Raw genomic sequence first — 20,314 nt, forward strand, 5'->3', positions numbered from 1 at the left:
TTCAAGAATCAAAAGAAGAGCCTCAGGTGCTGAGGGGCCCTCAGATGCCTGGGTGGGCTGGGCATCCCCACAAGGCCACCAGACAGACCAGAACCATCCATAGGACAGGCAGCCGCATGCCTTCCACCGGCTCAGAGCACACCAAGTGCCCGCCCCCTGCCGCACGACACAGGGTGAGGGACTCTGAGGACCCCCAGCCTGGCCTCTCAGGTTCAGTGTCACCGGGGAACAAGAAACACCTGTCGGACTGCCGCTCTGCTTCCCGCCCTTAGAGGACAACTGCAACAACGTCACGTACTGCCTGTCACCACGCGAGCAGCCTGAGCTGGACGCCAGGAGGGACAGGGCGGAACACAGCCCTACCCAGCCCCTGACTGGAATAACTGAGGCTATTAACACTGCAATAGCACCCTCAGGAGACTAAGGGGCAGGTAGAGAAGCGGGGTGGAGGTGGGCTTGAGAAAGTGAAAGATGCTACTGAGAGGCGGGAGCTGGGTTATTACTGCAACTCGGTGAGAAACTCCTGAGGAAGGGGCTGCAGAAGCCCGCTCCCCTGCAGGCGTGGCTGCTTGCCGCATGGCGGGTTGCGGTACTTAGCTGGCGCCCCCTGCCCATCCTCCCCACTGGGAGCCCCAGGCGCAGAGGGCGCAGAGGCCGCACCACTCCAGGGGAGCAGGGCGCCTGCTTGTCCCCGCCTTACTCAAGTGGCCAGGACCAGCCTCGTGGCCCTGGAGGGCTCCAGAGGTGCTTGAGGGCAGTGGTGTTGGCACCAGGGGGCATGCCATGCAGGGAGGCCCCGATGGTGTAGGTGGTGCCCCCAGACTTGCTGCCCTGATGGCTGGCAGGAAGAGCAGGGCTTTGGGAGCAGAGGGGTGCACCCCAGAGGTCACCCCATGCCTGTGCCCAGGGGAAGCTTCCACTGCTGACCAGGTCAGGGGGGTGGCTGTCCTGTTTCTCCTCCTCAGACGCATGACCTTGGAGAGCAGTGTCTGGGCCCAATCTATGTCAATTGGCGGCGGGGTTCTGGTAAGACAGGTGTATTGGGGCCATGCCTGTCACAGGCCGCGTTGTCCTGATTCCTTGCCCCCACCCCAGCACACAATGCCTGCAACCAGGGCTGCCCCTCCCGTGTCCTGCAACGCCATCTGCCTCATAACGCAGGGCCCCCGAGATGCTGAACCGGCCAGTGTCTGCCTGCTGGAGGCTCTGGGCCCACGCTGGGCATAGGCATTTGTGACTCAATCGGAGTAGCAGTCTGAGGTCTCTCTCTGAGGTGGGAAGGTTCCCTGTGGGTTCTGCTCCTTTGGCAGAGAGCCATGGCACCCACGGAGGCTGCAGGACGGGGCTGCCGTCCTACCACCTCTGGGATGTAGGGCACCCCCACCGGAAATCCCCCAGGAGAGTGGAGCCTGGGTCTGATCCATCAGGAGGGCCTGCCCTTCATTGCTCTCTGAAAGGACCAAGAGTCCTGACACCGTAGCAGGGGCCTGAGCCCTCCGCGTGTCCCAGCAGGCAGAGCGCACGGCACACGTGGCCGAGTCCCACCTGCAGCTCCTTGTCCGAGTATTTCTGGGGGTTTTTGCTCCCTTGGCTCTTTTTGCGGAGTTTCTTCAGCTCAGCTTGGCACTTGTCCAGTGCATCACCTTTGCTCCTCTGCTCCGTCTGGTATTTCTTCAGTGCAGCCTGAGAAATGAATGCCAAAACAATGTGGGCAATGAGCCAGTGTACCCCTCCCACTCTCCACAGGGCCACAGTGGCCCGAGCCCGGGGATGGCAGCACTTGTGAAGCTGCAAACCTGAGGCCTCAGCTCTGCGCACCCTGGAGATAAAGATCAGGGCTGGGACCACCAGCTGGGCCTCCTCTCCCACCCCAGGGCTGGAAGGGTGTGAATTCGTGTAATGAACACTTGGCAGTCCGGCCCCTCACCCTTCTGGTCGACCTGGGGGAGGGGACAGGACAAGGAAACTCATGACAGCAGGTCAGAAGAGTTCGTGCAGGTTCCACACGATGGCCGCTGCACATCATTGTTGTTACTAAGGGCAGCTGAGAGGCATGGGCAGAGGATCAGGGCACATGGGGCATCCGATGCAGGAGTCCACCCATGGGTAGTCTCAAGGGGGCACGAATGTCAGAGGAGCTGCAGGAAACCACAGGATGCAGAGCTCACGGGAAGCTGAAAACCCCTTGGACCAAGGGAAGTGTTCACACAGAGCCTGAGCAGGGCAGGTGGACCAGCAGGTATGGGTGGGCTACTTACACTCAGGTACCTGGAGTCCAGCTCCACCTTCTGCTCCAGCTGCGTGAGCAGCTCGTTGTGAAAAGACTTCAGCTGGGTATGGAGAGAAAACAAAGGTCAGCGCGGATGTACAGCCTGAGGGAGGAGCCGAATGGGAGAGGGGGCCGGTCACCAAGACAAGGGTGCCCAGGACGCTGGGTACCCCCATGGAAGAGAGGAGCTTGTCTGACCCGTGAGCCAATGACCCTGGTGGAACCAGGCAGCCCCAGGAGAGAGTGCTGAACTGGAGCCTGGCCTTCGTGACCAGCTGAGTGTAAGACCCCATCTGGCCTGTGCCCTGTTCTCCCAGGTCCTTCTGTATACCCCTATGCCCCACGATGGTCACCTCCTTCACATGTGACTTCTGTCTCGGGCCCTAGGTATGCCCCAGACCTGAGCGTGACCACAGGGCGGCACATGGCTCCCTAGGGGATGCACAGAGAAGCACATGCTCGCCTCCTCCTCTCCCCTCCGACAGCACCTGCCCACCTGCAGCTGCCCCTCCCTCCCCCGGCCTCCCTGGGAGGCTGCGACTCACCATTTCTTCCAGCTGATTCTGAATCTGCCTGTGGACTTCGGCCATCTGGAAGAGAACATCCCCTGGAAGGCAGATGGCCGGAGAGAAAAGCAGAAGGGAAGTGAGAGCCTCAGAATCACTACCCCATCACCCTTCCACAGCTGGGGAGCACACACCGGTGGGCCAGGCACTGGGGTTGCCGTGGTCTGGGAACTGGCAGGCAGGCAGGGGTGCGCTGGGGGCAGGGGGGGGTGCCTCTCCAGGTGATGCCACCCAGAGGAGATGGCAAATTCTAGAACAAGGATGCACAATTGCTTGGTGTCTCTGGGGGCTTGGGGGTGTCTGCATTGGAGCTGAGGTTCATGGCAGAGGTCGGATGAGAGGCCCTACTTTTGCAGGTTTCAACCCTGCATGTGATCCCACGAGCACTGGCATCTCCTCTCACTCACAGGCACCAACTACCACTGGCCCACCCACCTTGGGCCCAGGCAGAGGCAGTAGCCTCGATGAGCAGCCCTTGTGTCCTAGGACATGGTGTGGAAGGGGGGGTGACTGTGGAGGGAAGGACCCCATGGCTCAAGACACGCTATGGTCAGCAGAGCCCCAACACCCAGCACCCCAAATCAACACTATGGTATAGAAGCTCCAGGCTGGGGCACACACAGCAACTGCCTCCAATGATCCTCAGGGCCACCGCCCACACCCACCAAGTCAGCACAAAGGACCTCCCTGGACAAATGGCTCACTTCCTCCTCTGCAGAGAGTGGGTCTGGAACGGGCAGTGTGGGCTGAATTCATTTCATTGGCAAGTATTTGCTAAACAGGCGCTGACCACACACTGTGGCCATACGGAGGAAGGCACGTCCCTGCCCTCGGGACCTGCTGACTAACTGTCCCGGAGGTGCTGCTTACACCAGGATGTCCCTCCCCTCATGGCCAGGCCACTCAGATTCACATGATCCAGAGAATTCGTTGGGTGGGCAGCCCTGAGGAGAACCCCTGGTCTCCACAAGGCTTCCTAGAAAGCAGAACAGTTCCTGTGGCTCCTGCCCTAAAGGGATGATGCTGTCTGCCCTCCAAGGTCACATGGATGGCACGCAGGTGATCCCCGGGGTCATGTTCCCTCCGAGAAGCACGGCAGGATCTGAGGGAGGCCAGCTCCTCCTGGTCATCGGGCCATTCCACCAGCTGCTCTCAGCCCTGATGACCACAGGGCATGGTGACCACTGGCCACATGTGGTCAGATCTCCACCAATCCTTGGGGCAGGCTGCCCAAGGTCAGTGGGCTGTTAGGCGGCGGCGGTGCCCACCTCCACCCTGCAGGCCCTGGAGCCCTGCCTCCCAGGGTCTCTCCCTGTTGTTGGAACAAGGGCAACCTCTCCAGCCATCGGGTGCCCTGCCTCCTGTCTGAGTTCTGAGTTCTCCCTCTCAGGGTGCTGCTGGACTGAGTTCCCAAAAGACTGGTTTTGCCTCAGACACACGGATGTCTGTTGAGGGAGGAGGAAGAGACGAGAGCGCCTCTGAAGGAGCCCCAGGGTCATCTGGCAGCTGGGAGGAGCCGTCGTGTGCTAGGGAACAGGCAAAGCCAACCGCATGTCCCCATCAAGAGACATTGGCGGGGGTGGTTTTCCTGGTGGTCTAGTGGTTAGGACTCGGTGATCTTACTGCTGAGGGCACAGATTCAATCCCTAATCTGGGAATGAAGATCCTGCAAGCCGTGAGGTCAAAAAGGGAGACACAAGCGTGTTGGCAGGTCCCCTTGGTCATGAGGTCGGATCACACATGCTGGGGCTTACCAGGCCCTGGGCTAAATGTCCAGCCTGCTGCTTGTGCCGGTGGAGGGGAGACCCCCTCCTAGGCAGCACGTGAGGAAACACAGACCCGAGGCTGGCACCAAAGGCAGCAGGCTGTGCACGGCTGCTGTGGAGAGAGGAAGAAGCCCAGGCCCAGCCTGAGGCTGAGAAGGGTGCTCGCGGGCAGGGCCCGCGCCACAGAGCATGACCGTGAGCAAGCATGTGGGTGTGAACGCAGTGTCTGTGTGGGTGTGAGTGGGGGAAGGCGTGTGCATGCGGGTACACAGGGTGTGTGTGTGTGTGAGCGTGTGTGGGAGTGAGTGCCTGCGTGAATGCAGAGAGAGTGGGTGTGAGCGTGTGTGGCCATGTTGCGCGTGGGTGTGGAGTGGGCACACTTGTGGCTGTGTGCGTGAGCCTCCGTCTCCCTTCTCTCTCCCAGCAGCACCCCAGGGCGATGTTCCTGTAGATACGCAGCTCCAGGAAGCTAAGGGACCAGATGGACCAGGGCAGGGCCACACAGGATCTGCCTCCAGGACCACGCTCACCCACGAGTGGGGAATGAGAGGACGGGGTGGGGAGGTGCCAGGACAGGGGCAGACCCCGGAGCTCCTGGGACATAACCCCCAACCCAAGATGATAAATGTTACTGAGCCACCAGGACGCCAGCACTGGGACCAGGGCACAGGCGACACCCGTTTGGGATCAAGAGTCCCTGGAAGTCACTTCCCTCAGGGTCCAAAGAGCAGCCTGACTTTGTGCCTGATAGTGCTGTCTGGCGCAGGGTGCCTGGGGGCAAGAAGGTGCCACCTCCACTGTGGCCACCCGTGGTCAGCATGGTTGATGATCAACCACACGCCCAGGGCTGAGCTGAGGTCGACCTGCCCCAGCAGGATATGGCTTGAGTCTCACTCATCCTCTCCGAGCCCTGACCCACTTCTCCACTGGCCAAGGACAACAGGGGATGGAAGGTTCCTGGTCCCCATCCTTGGCTGAAAAAGGAACCACAGAGACAAATACAAGTGGGCAGCCCAGGGTACAAGGCCAGGCTGCCGCCACCCTGACCCACCTGGCACAGATCTGCAGCTCCCGAGCGGGGTGAGGCCCCCCCAGATCTGATCTGCTCCGTGGGGATGCTGAACTGTGTTAAGAATGGTGTGCATCGAAGTCCGGACCCACAGGTCACCCTCGGGCCCCAAGGGCTCTATCAAGTGACACGAAGTCCATAAATAAGACAGAGCAAGTGGTGCTGCTGGACATACTTGAGGCCCCAGAATCATAAATTAACATCTGACTCAAAATGAAAACACGTATTTCCTTAAAAGGCCGTACACAACCAATTCAAGAATGTTTGAAAAACGGCAAAAACAACAACAAACAGCAAATCCTTTAAAAAAAGGAATTTTTGTTGCTAAGAAGAGTATGTGGAGATTCTGGCCCCTACACCCCAGGCTCCATCAATGTACTGGGACACACCCCATTGCCTCTGCTCGCCAGAGATCCCCCTGTCCCTGGGGTACATGTGGGGAATGGGCAAATGGCTCTGAGCTGCAAGCCAGTGGTTGCACAAGCCGGTCCACACGGGGAACTTACACAGTGCGTTTTACAAGCCGCTGCAGTAAGTCCCGCGAACACGTCTGCAAGGTGGTGGTGTGTGTGTGCAAGCCACTGGGCGGTGGACCCAGAGCACCGTGGGGGCACTGGGCCGGCTGCAGGGGATGGTCACTCCATCCGGGGACGAGGCTGTGCCCCGAACTCGGCTCCCCAGAAAAGCAGGGAGCCTCAGGCATCAGCGTGGACACTCACCGGTCCTTTTTTACCCAAGTGCCTTCTGGGTCCTTGGAGCCAGGCGGCCAGCCAGAGCCACATCCTGTCCCTGGGTTCCGTGCACCTCCCCGCTTCTCCGAGCTCAAAGGACAGCACGAGGGGGCACACTTTTGCAGGCCCACCCCGCCCAGGGAGGAGGAGGCTCCGGGCTTTGAACCAAGCCTGTTTGGGAATCCAGGTCCAGGTCGACAGTGCAGGTGGGCCCTGAACTCAAAAAACCAGGTTTAAGATAGCAGCGCAAACCTGGCCTCACCAGAGCAAACAGCAGCGAGCAGGGTAACCAGCTCAAGCTCTATCCCCTGGTGAGACTGCCAGGGTCCCGGGACGTGTAAACATGGGGGCTGGTGGGCAGGTGGCCAGGCCCCCGGGTGCTGCAGTGGGGGCAGTGGCAGACCACCTTGGCACTGAGGAGGGTTCGAGAGTGGCCTGTCGGGAGCAGAGACAGGAGAAGGGCACACATGGGTGCCACGGGGCTTCACCCAGGACAGAACCACGTCAGAAACCCAGACAGGCACCTGAGAACCAGGTGACGCCCTCCTCAGCCCCACCACCCAGTGTTTACCCTTCGAGGAGGCCGCCAGGTCAGGGGTGAGTCACCTCCGGCTGCACACCCTTCAGCACCGGAGTTTAAAAATTCCTGGTATTCCTGGTAACCTCATTAAACACCCGCCTCCCGGGTTTGGGTTAAGAGTGGAATCCGGCACACACACGGCAGCTCCCTGCCCCCAGGGGAAGGCGGGGGCTGGGGCAGTGCACACACACACACACACACATACACACCAGCACACGAGCTGTGCTTCCTCACAGACACAGGCGATATGCCGGTCACCACCTTTCCCTCCATCACAGTCAGGCTGGTGCAACTAGGACAGGACAAGATCAGGACAGTCGCCACCCCTCTGCTCTGTACACCTGGGGCTGGGGAGCCCGAGCATCCTGCAGACGGTGTGTGGACTCCTGAAAAGAGGCAGGGCGGCGGCCTTGGGAGCCAGGCAGGGCCCTTGGCCCCCAAGGTGGTGGCCTTGTCCTGGGTGACAGACGCAGAAAGAACTGGTCTACCCTCCTAGTAGGGACGTGGCCCCCAACAGGGGCACAACACTGGAGCCAGGGTGGCTGGACAGGGAGGGCTGGAGAGCCCAGGCCTGTGGGGCCCGCAACCAGCTACTCTGTCCTCAAGGGCAATCACAAGGTCGAGCAACCGCCGCTCCTAATTCCAGAAGGTTCTCATCACTCCAGAAACCTGTCCCCATCAGCGGTCACTCCCCTTTCCCTCCAGCCTCGGGCAACCACTCATCTAGTATCTATACAGATCTCCCTGTTCAGGATGTTTCCTATCAACGGGATCCCATGACACAGACCTTTGTGTCTAGCTTCTTCGCCGAGCGTTGTGGTTTTCGAGGCTCACCGGTGGCCGTGTGTCAGGGCTTCATTCCCATCCCAGTCGGATGACATTCCAGGGAAGGGGCCACACTTTACCTAGTCATCCACTGATGTCTGCCGGTGGACATTTGGGTGTTTCCACTTTCGGGCTGTTACAAACACTGCTGCTGTGACAATCAGCTCTCTCTTTAGGAAGCAGTTTTATAACAACCCTAAATTCTGTTTGTAAACAATCTTCGCAACATGATTTTTGAGGTTTTTCCCATCTTCTTAGAGAAAGAAAGTCCACCAGCCAGCAGATCCTGGCAGGGGGAGGGGAGTTGAGTAAAGAGGGGGCCTCTGGCCAGCACCGTGACCACGTCAGGGGCTGGAGCCTCGGTGCTGCCAGGCCCTCCCAAGTTCCTCCAGAGCCAGTGCCCCTCCCAGGCACCCACTGCCATCTCTGCAGGGCCTGCTCCCTGCTCCAGGCTCGTCCAAATCTCCTGGGAAGACGACGCTGCAGATACTAATAGGAATTGATTCCACAACGAGGAGCCTGCCTCTCCAGCAAGTCGGGGTGACTCAGCATCCCTCTTGCTTCAGAGCTCAGCCAGGACGGCGGGGGCCGTCCCCAGGGAGACTCTGCCCCCACTGACCCCCCAGTAGGAGCTGGCTTCTACCAAACCCAGGGATGGTGAGCCAGGGAGAGCGCCAGGGTTGTCACTCTGCTTCGGTTTTACCACTGATGCAAAGATATTCCCAACAGATTCTTAAGAACGGTGCACAGCCCCTGGCAAGAACCTCAGTACAAGCACAAGGTGGAAGGGCCCAGCATCAGCCAGGGTGAGTGCCGGCCAGCCCCTGGGGCCTAAAGGCACCCACCAAGGAGAGGAGAAGGCAGAAACTAGAGACCCCGCCAGCACAGAGGCAGTGTGGGGATGTGCTGGAAGGTGAGGGCGCAGCTGAGGAAAAGGGGGCCCTGGCGTGGGAAGGCCCCACGCCTGGGAGGACGGCAGCGGGGCAGACCCTGAGCTGAGCAGTGTGAGCAGGACCAAGGCCCACAGGAGGCCAGGTCTGGACACCCAAAGGGCGGGGCCCCGCTGTGATACGCGAGGAGCAGCAAGAGTCAGAAGCGAGATGTCTTCACTCACATTACACATGTTCGGGGATGTAGGACCCACCGCTGACATCTCAGATCTCAGAAACATTCAAGTGTTTCCCCAAACTGGGATCTTTGGGAAAAGATGAAAGAGTCCAGGAGACTAGAGAAAGTTATATGTACCAGATTTTTCAAAGGCACAGACTCTAGAAACTGTAGGCTGGTGTCTTGATGTGGGAGTTGTTACTGTGACGAAGGTGACCTGCTCGCAGCCTGGGGCACTCGCTCACCTTCATCTTACCCCTCTGACGGCTGTTTCGTGAGCACGTGCTCCATGCAGGTGCCGCTGAAGGTGAGAGGGTTAACCAGAGGCCCTGCCTCCGTGGTCGCCATGCTCTTTCTCGGGAAAGGCAGACAAACCATGGGCTGGTGAGGAATGGGGTGGGGTGAAAGGCAAGTGGGCCTGGCAGGTCAGGAAGGAGAGCCGCCTGCGGGCCAGGAGGACAAAGGAGGCCTGTGGCCCTGGATGACCCAGAGATGGCAGGGCGGAGTTTGGTGGGGAGGCTCATCTCACTGATTCTTAAGCCCAAGCTCAGCCCAGGTGCAGCCCTGCCTCCCACCTGAGCTCCACAAGACACCAGGCTGTCCCCCAGGGCACTGAATGCTGCCTCTCAGGGGACCTGAATGGAGGCCGGTTCTACAGCCACACCCAGAGGTTCCATCCACGGCCCTGCGATCAACGGGACCATCAATCTGTCCTCATCAGCGCTGAGAAGACGGAACACACTTCTCCCAGCCCACCCTTCAAACCCCCCAAAAGCTGCAAAAATAGCAAAGCAGGTACCCACTCGCCCTCCACCAGGCTCCCCAGCTCTCTTCCCAACACACGTACATTATGTACCACGCACGCACTTTTTGGCTGAACCATCCAAGACAGTAGTGAGCACTGTGGTGTGGCCAGCACGTCAGCTTCTTCAGCTGAAGATCATGACTTGTATGCACCGGCCCGCAGCCATCCTGACCCAGGGAGGGTGGCCACCGACACAGACCCTTCTCCATCAGCGCCCACATCGCGGGGCCTGGTGCCCTGACATGCCACCGCCTGAGAGCTACTCCCCAGGCTGGGACCTCACACCCAGCTCTTCAGGTCTTTCTCTCAATAAATCAGTGCTCTGTTTATCTAAACGCTGCTCCGTGAGCATCTGGAACAAGTCAGTCATAAACAGGCTAAATCACAGGTTACGAGGAATTAACCTCCAGCGGCACCAGAATTCTTATCTCTCCTCCAGGAGTCGGGAGTTTTCAGCCTCTTAAATCCAGAAGAGTCCTCTCCACTTGCATCTCTGACAACGCTGACATTTTTAAAGACAGTCTGCTTTTCTTTTTTTTGCAAAAAAAAAAAACATGTTCTTATAATCTGCAAATGACAAGAAGCTGAGGGGGAGTGTGGATCTGGGAGACTGGGAACAAGCCAGGATGGTGGGAGGGGTGGCCCTTGTCCCCAGGGTCTGGCTGTTCACAGGCCGGCATCTTTGCAGCTCCACTCCCCCTTCTGTGAGCCGAGGGGGCCAGACTCCACTTGAGGCCCCCTCCCAGGCCACAGCACTAGGCTCCTTATCCCAAAGGAGTGAAGACAGGATTTCAGGAAGGATTTGAGTTCTCACCCACTTAAGCTTAAAAAAGAACATGTTTTTTTGCCAAAGCAACACAGGCCTGAGGAAACCAGTTTCGCACTGGCTCCCATGGAGACGGCCAGTGGCCTGAGCTGACCCCCAGCAAAGGTTAGCGACAGCATGGGATGAAGAAGCAGTCCTCACCTGGCTGCCAGACCCCAAGGCTGGGCACACTGCATGGAGGGCCAGTCCCCTCTCCACAACACTGTGACCGTCACAGGGGAGCAATGCTTCCAGTATCAGTGTCCAGGGGGCAACCAGAGAAAATTCTAAAACCTGATTTACATGAGTAGGAGAAGGAGGCTGGGGCCCCATGGTGGGGGAGGTCATAGAGGGCACTTCCCATCTCTGGAAAACACAGGCGGGCTGAGCCCTGGCTGGGGGGTAGGGAGGGAGTCCAATAACCACTATGGACGGGCCTCCCCAGGGACCCAGTGCCACACAGCAGAACCATCCCCCAGAGCACAGACCAGCCTCCACCCCACTGTGTGTCCACTGGGGATGGGGGATGTCCATCACGGGGCGACCAGGGGCTGACAGGCTCCAACAGTCTAGGCATCCCACGAAAAGGGCTCCAGGACTGGGCTGACCTGTCTCACTGGTTACGTGTACACATTTGTACCCCATCCCAGGATGAAATCAGTGAGACCACAGGTCTCTTGATTAGGAGGCTGGACTGGCAAAGCTCATGGCACAGTCCCCACCCCAGAGAAAGAGCCGGGCAAGTGTCTGCCCCCATCAGTAACAGTGACCTTGACAGCCAAGAAGCTGGGTGCCATCCATCTAGACATCAGAGGTCCCACCACACCCTCCTTCTTGAAGTGGGAGGATGGCAGGTGCAGTGGTTCAGGAACTGGGCAGCAAGACAGGACATCCTTCCGTGGAGCCCAGCCCTGGCAGGCAGGAGGGTACCACCCACCTGTGGTGCCCTTTCTCTTCAGCCTATGCCCTTCTTCCCTGGTGACCATGTCCGGCCTGGGCAGGGGTCCCGGCTGTGTGCTCTCTTCCTCACCACCCCACCCCATACCTGTGTCCTTCCCACCGAAAGAGGGCTGTGCCCGTCTCTGACCCTGGTCATGAGACGGGCCTTGCACAGGGCCCTGTGGACAAGAGCACAGGGTGGGGGGGTTCTTGGGAAGGCACAGTGTTGGGGTTCAGGGGAGCTAATGCAACAAGAAAGTGGGTATCTTCAGTAGCAATACGAATGTGGGGGACACTGATGAGGACCCGGCTCCCCAGCTGCCTGGACCTGGGCAATATCCAGTGATCCCAGACCACACTGGGCACTCCCAGCGCACGAGGCTTCTAGGACGGATCTGAACATGTGGGAAAGACAGGAATGTCCAACGCAGAATCCCTGCCCGTGTGGTTCCCTACGGGCTCCCTGGGTGGCTGCAGCCCGGAAGGCCAGTCCTGTAACCTGCTGCTCCCCGCCCCTAGCAGACGTCAAGCTGTGCCAACCCAGGACACGAGCACCTCAGCCAGAGGCAAGACCGAGACTGCAGGGCCGTGACTGCAACCACGGCCCTAACGTGTGTGCGCTCGGGTGCAGTGGGCGGGGTTGCTGGCGTTCCCTACCTCCTCCCAGGCAGAGCCCTAGGCCGGAGTAGTCCTCAGCAGCCCCAGATTGTGCTCAGGGCACAGAGAAGGCCTCCGACCCTCCTTGGAGACCAGAACTCCAGCCCTGTCCTCCCAGAGCTGGATTTCAACCCGGCAAGCAGGAGGCACCATCAGATGTACCTCTGGGTCACTGGCGGCGACGGAGGGGCCAAAACACTCATTTCTTGAGGATCTGTCATTCCAGAAGGAGCCGGAGCTTGCGGCCCCTGCCAGTGGCCAAGGGGCTCTGAGCCAAGGGGTCAGCTGCTCAAACTTGGCTGGGAGCACCCACCGCCTACTGAAGCCTTCTAAAGCAAATTTCCATAATGCTCAATTATTCTAGTGGCTTCCAGAATGGAAAGGCGCCTCTGAGAGCTAATTAGCATACGCCTGAACAAGGCACGAATATAGAGCTCTCGTTCCAGGAAGACAGACAGCCAAGGGGCTGCGGGGATGTCGCGCCGGCTGTGGGAGCCACCAGGATGGGATGCGGAGCTTAGACAGCACCGGGGGACCCCTCTGGAATCAGCCACCAACCTCCCATCCTCCCTGCTGGCCTCAAAGCCGCCAGCTCCTCCCTGGGAGAAGCAGCGTTCCTCTCCTGCCTACAAAATGGCAAAACATGGCAGGTGGCCAGAGGGGTAACCAGGACAAAAATCAATGGCTGTTACCATGGTGATGACAGCGGACAGTGACCCTCCCTGACTGCCGCTCTGAAGCGGAGCAAGACCAGATGGCTCCTTGAGGTCAGTGCTGTGTTCACAGCTGGACACCCGGGCACCAGGGTGTCGTGGAACAAGGTGCTGACCACACGTGGCCCAACCCTCCGGGCTGGCCTCCGCCCTACCTGCACTGGGTCAGTCTTGGACTGACATCAGCCTCTCTGGTAGTCTGCTCATATCTCAGAAGCTCAGGCCTGCCCCACACCTCCTGGAACCAGATATATATTTGAACGCATCCCCGGCCAATTCACATGCTCTCAGGCATCCACGGTCACACTCAGGGTTCTCAGGCTGGCCACTCAGGCCAGCTGGGGGTGCAGCTTCAAGGAATTGGATGATGGGAGGCTGTGGAGCACATGGGTTGAGCCTGGGCGACAGGGAGGCAGGAACTTCAGGTCAACCTGGCGTCCTCTCCCCTTGGTCCATGCAGATCCTGGTTGCACCAGGTCAACAAAGGATCAACAAAGGACCCCTCCCTCCTCACTCTCACCTGCAGGGTGGGGGGGCGGGGACTGCAGACTGAGCACACACTGCCGGCAGTACCTCAATTCGGGGGGAGACATGGTGCGGTCACAGGACTGGGGGCCCCCAGCGCCCTCCAGACACGCAGGCCCTTGAGTCAGACTGGCCAGGTCGGGAGAGACTTCATGCACGTGCTGCTGCACCTCGGTGGGCCTCCGGCTGCAGACCCTGGACAGGCCACACGTCCCCCCTCGGCAGGAACAAGGCCCAGGCCCGGTCCTCACAGACCCCGTCAGCCCCTCATCACCACCAGCATGAACGCGGCCGAGGGCCCCCTTCCCCTCCTCCCCAGCAGGACCCCCAGGAACCAGGTCAGAGGGCCCAGGGTCCCCCGCCTGTCTTCAGAAGACCCAGCCATGCACTGCTGTACCCTGCGGATGTCGCCACCCCAGAGGGGGCCCTCGGACACCGAGGAAGCATGAAAACACGCTGAGCCATCTCTCCTGCTACAGCCAAAGCCACCGAGAACAGGCAGATCCAATTAAGATGTTTATTAATCCCTCCTGACACAGGCTTGAGCTGGCCCCATAAACCTCTCACCAGGGCGGGCAAAGTGGATACACTGGAGCCTCCAGCCCTTCACACCCAGTATGTGAGTCCAGGAGGCCCTCACACTGCAGCCCCCCATCCCTGCTCACCCTCTCTGATCTGTCTAGCATCTACACAAAGTCGAGCACAGAGGCAGAGACACCACAAAAGTCCTGTCTGGTGTCAAGAGGCCTGAAGGAGGCCAAGAGAGCAGAGACCCTGATCCTGGGGTTCCGGGGACTGTGTGCCGGCCACTCCCCCTGGGGGTCAGGGAGAGCGCCTCCGTGTGCAGTGGTGTTCCAGCTGCGGAAGGGAGGTGAAGGCAGGATGCAGGTAAGACGCCCACTCCAGGCTGGCCTGGGGACGCCGTCCTGCACAGGGGCCTGTGGCCAGCATGGGACCACAGAGTGGGGTGACACGGTCCCGAGTGGGGACTCTCAGGGATGTGAAATGAACACGGCTCCCACTGCAGGCTCTAATAAGTCCTCTAAGCGGCGTCTTGTCAGGAGGGTCCAGCAGTCACAATCATGTCCTGTTGTTAGGGTCTAACAGAAGGTGGATGTGATAGACTGTCACCCACCTGCAGAGGAGGCTGGGACACACTCAGGCTCCCCGGCCACGTGTGACCAGCTCTGCCTGACGTGGAAGGGACCATGATATAGCCCGACAGCCTCCCGGAAGGCACAGAAGTCAACCTGGCAGGCAGCCCCCCAATGTGTGGATGGCCTGTGGTGCCATCTCAGAACCATCTCTGTGAATGGAATCATCCGGCAATAGTCGTGAAGGTCCTTCGGGCCATATGGCCCCTGCATTGCAGTGACCTGCGTGCAGGGACTGGCCACCTCATGCCTCTAAGCATGAGGCAGTCGTGGGAAAGTTGGCGGCATTAGCAGGAACCAAAAGAGGTAGCCGGGTCCCCACGGAGCAAGTCTCCAAAGGTGGCATGGGATGGCCCGCCTCTGTTCTTCACTTGCGCAGCCGGGCATGGACAGAAGCCAAACGCCCAGGGGAGTGTTCAGGCCACACCTTAATCCAGTGACTCACGGCCAAACCTGGCCCAGTTTCAGGTTCAGGGGAGCCACCTCCAACCTCGAGGCCCCGCCCAGCAGGGAGCTCCTGCCCTCTCCTGGGCACCGGGACAGATCTGGGTACTTAGGGCACCTGCAAGCATGAACACGCCTGGGTTCACAAACAAGCGGGTTCTTCAAAGGCAGAGAAAACAACAGAGGCCTCAGGAGATGGTGAGGGCCAAACAAAACAGCTGCTCGGTCACTGGCCCTCAGCTGCACAGACGGACAAGATGGCCAGGGTGAGGCTCTGAGCACAGGCCCCGGACAGTGGCTCTGGAGGGATGGGCCCACTGTGAAACTCGGCCATACGCCGAGGCAACAGAGGGCTCTGGGCAGGCTGGGCCCTTCGCTGCAGATGACGGCCTCATGTCAGTGCTGCCAGCCAGGAAAGCCTAGAGTGCTCCTGGGGGTGTCACTTCAGCCTCCTGCACAGCCACAGGAGCTGGCTGACCCCCATCGTGCACAAACGATTCCAGCACAGAGCACCTGAGTCACCTGCCCACGTGGGCACCCTGTGCCCGCAGCCCAGGTGCACGGGGACCCTGGCCTCCACCTCCCACTCCTGCCCGTGCTGGGCTCAGCTCCACTCTGCACAGTCGCTTTGGGGAGCGGAGCCAGGGGCCTGGCTGCAGACAGCTGCCCAGTGGGCAGGACGTGTTCAGGTGTGCCAGCTCCCTGGGGGCTGCTGCACATGGTGGCATGGCTGTCAGGGGGATGGGACGGCAGCCTCACCTGCACAAAGAACCAGATCAAGAGCCACGGTGGCACCCCAAGGAGCCAACACTGGGGAAGAAACCAGAAAGCAGGACATGCTGATTCTGCACAAGTGGACGTGAGGGTGGAAGAGAAGGCCTGGAAGCCAGCCTGTTCACTGCCTGGACTGGGGGACGTGAGCTTTCAGGAGGGCCTGGGGACAGCACACGGAGGCTGGGTGGAGAAATGAGGAGGAGCCACTGTGCTCACCCCAGGGCATGGGTGAGATGCCATACCTGGCCTCTGCCAGCAGGGGACGGGCACTGGGGGGGTCCCCACCTGCTCTCTGACATGATTGAGGGACCCTGTTACTTAAAGCTTAAGGCAGTGGGAGAGCCTGGACGGCACACGGCAGTGCTGACAGCACCTAGGGCGGGATGGCTCCTGCACTGGCCCCCTTCAGGGCAAAAGGAGTTGACCTGGAGACCTGACCTCCCGGACCAGGCCCGGAGCCCACACCAGAGCACAGACCCACGCTCTGCCTCGGGCTCCCCACCACACTGGCATCTCAGGCTGCCCGTGTCGGGGGGGCGGGGAGAGGGGGGCACACCCACCCTGCTGTGACCAGCAAAGGGACACCTGCCCCCTCTACCCTGCGGCCTCCAGGCAGATGGGGAAGCAGGAGGATGAACATTTTCACTTCCAGATCTCAGCAACCCCCTAATTCGTGATCTATGAGCTTGGAGCGTGAGCCTCCACAGAGCGCCGTGATTGGGGTCACCCTCTTGGCTCCCTGGCCTGGGGAAGGTGCAGGTCTGCACACGCTGGGGACTGGCCTAGAGCCTTGGACCCAGATAGCACATGCCCCCTGCCCTGAGCTGCCAGTGAGCCCCATGAGCACAGAAAGCCGTGAGGAGAGGGAGCAGATGGGGCCTTGGACCCAAGTACACAGACCAGCAACATCATCCCCCGCTGCGGGAGGCCCCGGGCATGCCCGGACAGAACGGGGAGGGTGGCAGTCCAGGGACACGCCGACCGCAAGTGTGGGTGGCTGCCAGCCGGGGACAAGAGGGAGGTGAGGTGATGGGAAAGGCGGCCATCCCGGCACCCCGGCTAAGCCGCCTGCCTATCAAAGCCAATCCAAAGCCAGGTAGAGTGAGGATGAGAGGTTGTTTCTGCTGTGAGGTCTGCAACTGCAGCCTCAGGCCACTTTCCCAGCCGCCAGACCAAAGGCCAAGCGGCCACTCGCTCTCCACAGGAAAGGGGAACAAAGGGACAGCGGCTGCCGCTCAGCTGCCACACAGCGACTGGGCTCTGACCTCTGACCTCCACGGGCCTCAGCCTTGCTCAGCGCAGGAGACCACACAGCAGAAGCCTCTGCCCCGGCGACGAGAGGTCCAGCCTTGGGGAGTACACGGTCGGCTGCCATGGTGGTGTTGAGGACTCTGTGCTGCTCAAGATCCTCACTCTATGCAGGAAGGACAGGGCCCAGGGCTCTCAGGGAGATCAGGGGGTTCGGTCCACTCAGGGTCAGCATGGCTGAATCCCACACCATCCTAGAAGGCTGCCAGCCCTGGGAGCAAAGCCTGAGCCCTACAGCTCCTGCCCTTCATGGGAAAGAAAAGGCAGGAAGAACCGGAAGAACGGGGCAGGGATTGGCAGAGAAAGGAGGGTGACTGGGGAGTGGCCAGGGTGTCTGCCACTGCTTGGCTGGCGATCCCTGACCCCACAGCTGCCAGGGGCCACACCCAGAGGGATCCCGGCGGGAAGCGAGCTGTGAGAAGGCAGACGAAGCCCCATCAAGATGACGTCTCTGGTCAGGAGCCTGGCACCCAGCCTGGGACGCTGCCAGTGCGAACAGAGCTCCCTCCAGGCCGCTGCCACACCTCGGCTGGAGCGCCGCTTCCCCGGAGGCTTCCCCTTGAGGGCTCTGGCTAGTCCCTGGGAAAGCAGAGGTCCCACACCTCTTCCCTCCCACCCAGGGGAGGAAGGTCTGCTGAGAAGAAAGTGGTCAGAAATGGAGCTTTTCCCCAGGGTTGCAGACAGGAAGGGCGGAGGAAAACGAAGTCAGCATGAAACAAAACAGACTGAAAACGGGACTGGTGGGGACAGGGGTCCCCTCGCAAAGTTCAGCTCGTTGGGAAAACACAACTGCACGTAACTCGCAGTTTATGCACTTAGTAACACAGCTAGAAAACACGTAAAGCAAAAACCGTACAGAGAAACCAAGGAGCCCACCATCCTAGGGAGTAAGACGGACACCTCTTTTACTTACTAATTAGGAAGTGGAAGTACTGAAGATCTGAACACAGTTAGGAACCTTGCATCCAGAATCAGAGACTAGTTGGGGGATATAAGTTCTCTTCAAACGTTACAGACATCTATAAACATGAGCCACATGCCAGACCAAACAGCCTGTCGATGAATGTCCACGATTCAGGATCATTTGGTCATCAGCACAGGCCCCCCTCCCTGGGGTCCTGATCAGCACTGGGGGAGGGGGAGCTCATACAGATGCCCAGGGCTGCAGGCAGAGCCAATGGGCCCAAAGAGCTGCAAAGAGAACATTTCCTAAGCGACAGTTTCACAAGGATAGTGGCCAAAATGCACCAGCGTACCCCATCCCTGCCACATTACCGCCACGAGCAAAGGGTCCCAAATCTGAAAATCTCTACCATTTCTACCAGAGTCTTCAAGCAGGGAGCAGAAGTAAGCAGCACAGAAGGACCCAGAGTCCTTGGCTTTCTCAGGTCACTGCAGGGCAGCCCCAGTATAAGCATCCCCCTGGGCTGGATTGTCCCCCCCGGTACACGGGTGCCCAGCATACCCCAAGCTATAACCAGGTGCAAACTGTCATCCTGCTGTGTCCAAGATGCTGGTCCTGGGTTGGTCTTCCCCTCCCGTCCAGGAGCCAGGTGGCCCAGAGCTGCTGCCTGGGCACCTGGGAGTGGGGTAGCCTGCAGGGTTGGACTCGCCCACACAGAGGAGGGCACGGGAGCAGAAGGCGGTGGTGCCCAGCCTCACTCAGATGGGAGCACTGTGGATCATCACGCGGGTCATGTGGGAGGACGGCGAGGCCAGGAAGGAGAGACCCAGGACATGGCTGTTGTGGAACCGCGTGAAGGTCACCTGCGGTGGTCCTGGTCAGCATCACGGTCCCGAGGACCAGCTCGCTCAGAGTGGCAGCCCCTCCCCATCCCCCGCCCTGGGGAATAACCTGGGCACTGGACAAGAGGACCGAGAAACACACTGTGTTCGTTACATGTTCATGAAATACTCTACAGCCGTGAAAGCACAGCGCCTGCTGCTGCAGACAGGTGGATCCCAGCGCAGATATGACGAGCAGGCTGCACAAACCCAGCTTCCCAAGGGCGAAGCCCCACTCCCACCCTCAGTCTTGCTCCCTTCCTTGGCTCCAGACTTCCCCACTTCTCCCAGGGTGCCTCCTTCTTGTCCACCCTGCACTTGTGGACGTACCCTTGCTCCTGTCCTCCACCCCTCCCGGTGCCCTTGCTGTCCTCAGGTCGGAGCTGCAGCTTAACCCCGGCCCCCGTTAACCTTCCCATGGTTCCAGAGGCCGCATGCCTCCTTCACCCTTGGGATGCTCCGTTCTCCAGGCCCCCTGGGGCTCTCTCCCTCAACATACACGCTGGAGTGATATCTGGAAATTTCACAGAACCTACCCAAGGATAAGGACCCCAAAAGCTTCCAGAAGGGGGAAAACAGAAAACTCGCATTAAAAAAAAAAAAATGAGCCACCAAGACACTGAAGACAGCAACACTGGGAGTCAGAGGAAAGGAAGTGATGCCTTCCAACTCTGAGGGGTGTGAACTTCCACCTGGAATTCTAAGCCATTAGCGTGAGACAGAGAAACATCCACAGACAGACATGAGTTCAGAAATATGTTTCCCCTTTTCCTGCTGAGGAACCACTAAAAGGAAGGATGGTCGCCCTAACTGAGGAAGTAAGACAGGACCCAGGACGCAGAAAACGCAGTCCCAGGCTGGAGAAGGGTGGTCCATGCATGCACAGCCCAGCCACTGGCCCTGGGGGTGTGGGGGGCGCCAGGAGGCAGGTTTCAAGACGGGGAGAAGCAGCCAGGTTAACAGGACCACTGCCAGCTGGGAGGAACCCCAGAGTGCAGTCTCAGGTTTGGGACTGAGTTCATTATTGCAAACTGACAACTATGCAAATGAAGGCAGGTAGTTATTAACTCTAGGAAAAACAAAGCTGTCAAAATAGTAATGAAAACCTATGGACCATAGTTCAGGAAAAAAAAATATCACTCAGCTGGACTTCATTAAAACTAAACATTTCTGTTCTAAAACTACTGTGACAAAAATGAAAGGCCAACGAGTCTGGGAGAAAATATTTGCAAAGTGTATCTGAAAGAGCTGCTGCTAAGTTGCCTCAGTCGTGTCCGACTCTGTGCAACCCCATAGACGGCAGCCCATCAGGTTCCGCCGAGTACTTCTACCTAAAACACTCAATCAGAAGACAAAACCCCAACCAAAACAAGGGCACAAAGACCTGAAGAGACATTTCACCGAAGATGATAAACAGCAAACAGCACATGAAAAGATGCCCGAAGTCATTAGTTCATAGATATGGAAATGCCCCAAACTGGAAACCACCCAG

The 20,314-nt window shown here is 59.2% G+C and overlaps 1 protein-coding gene across 5 annotated transcripts in view; it reads right to left on the reverse strand.

The window, feature by feature from the left end:
- Nucleotides 1-20,314, reverse strand: part of BAIAP2 (BAR/IMD domain containing adaptor protein 2) — a 63,691-nt gene that overhangs the window by 23,106 nt on the left and 20,271 nt on the right. For all 5 annotated transcript variants that reach the window (XM_061144566.1, XM_061144565.1, XM_061144564.1 and 2 more), the window contains exons 4-6: nt 2,815-2,876; nt 2,259-2,330; nt 1,546-1,683 (exon numbers count right to left, since the gene is read on the reverse strand). In XM_061144566.1, coding sequence (XP_061000549.1) covers nt 1,546-1,683; nt 2,259-2,330; nt 2,815-2,876 — 272 coding nt within the window. The remainder of the gene's footprint in view (nt 1-1,545; nt 1,684-2,258; nt 2,331-2,814; nt 2,877-20,314) is intronic.

Source organism: Dama dama, chromosome 5, assembly GCF_033118175.1.
Source record: "Dama dama isolate Ldn47 chromosome 5, ASM3311817v1, whole genome shotgun sequence".
Taxonomy (NCBI): Eukaryota; Metazoa; Chordata; class Mammalia; order Artiodactyla; family Cervidae; genus Dama; species Dama dama.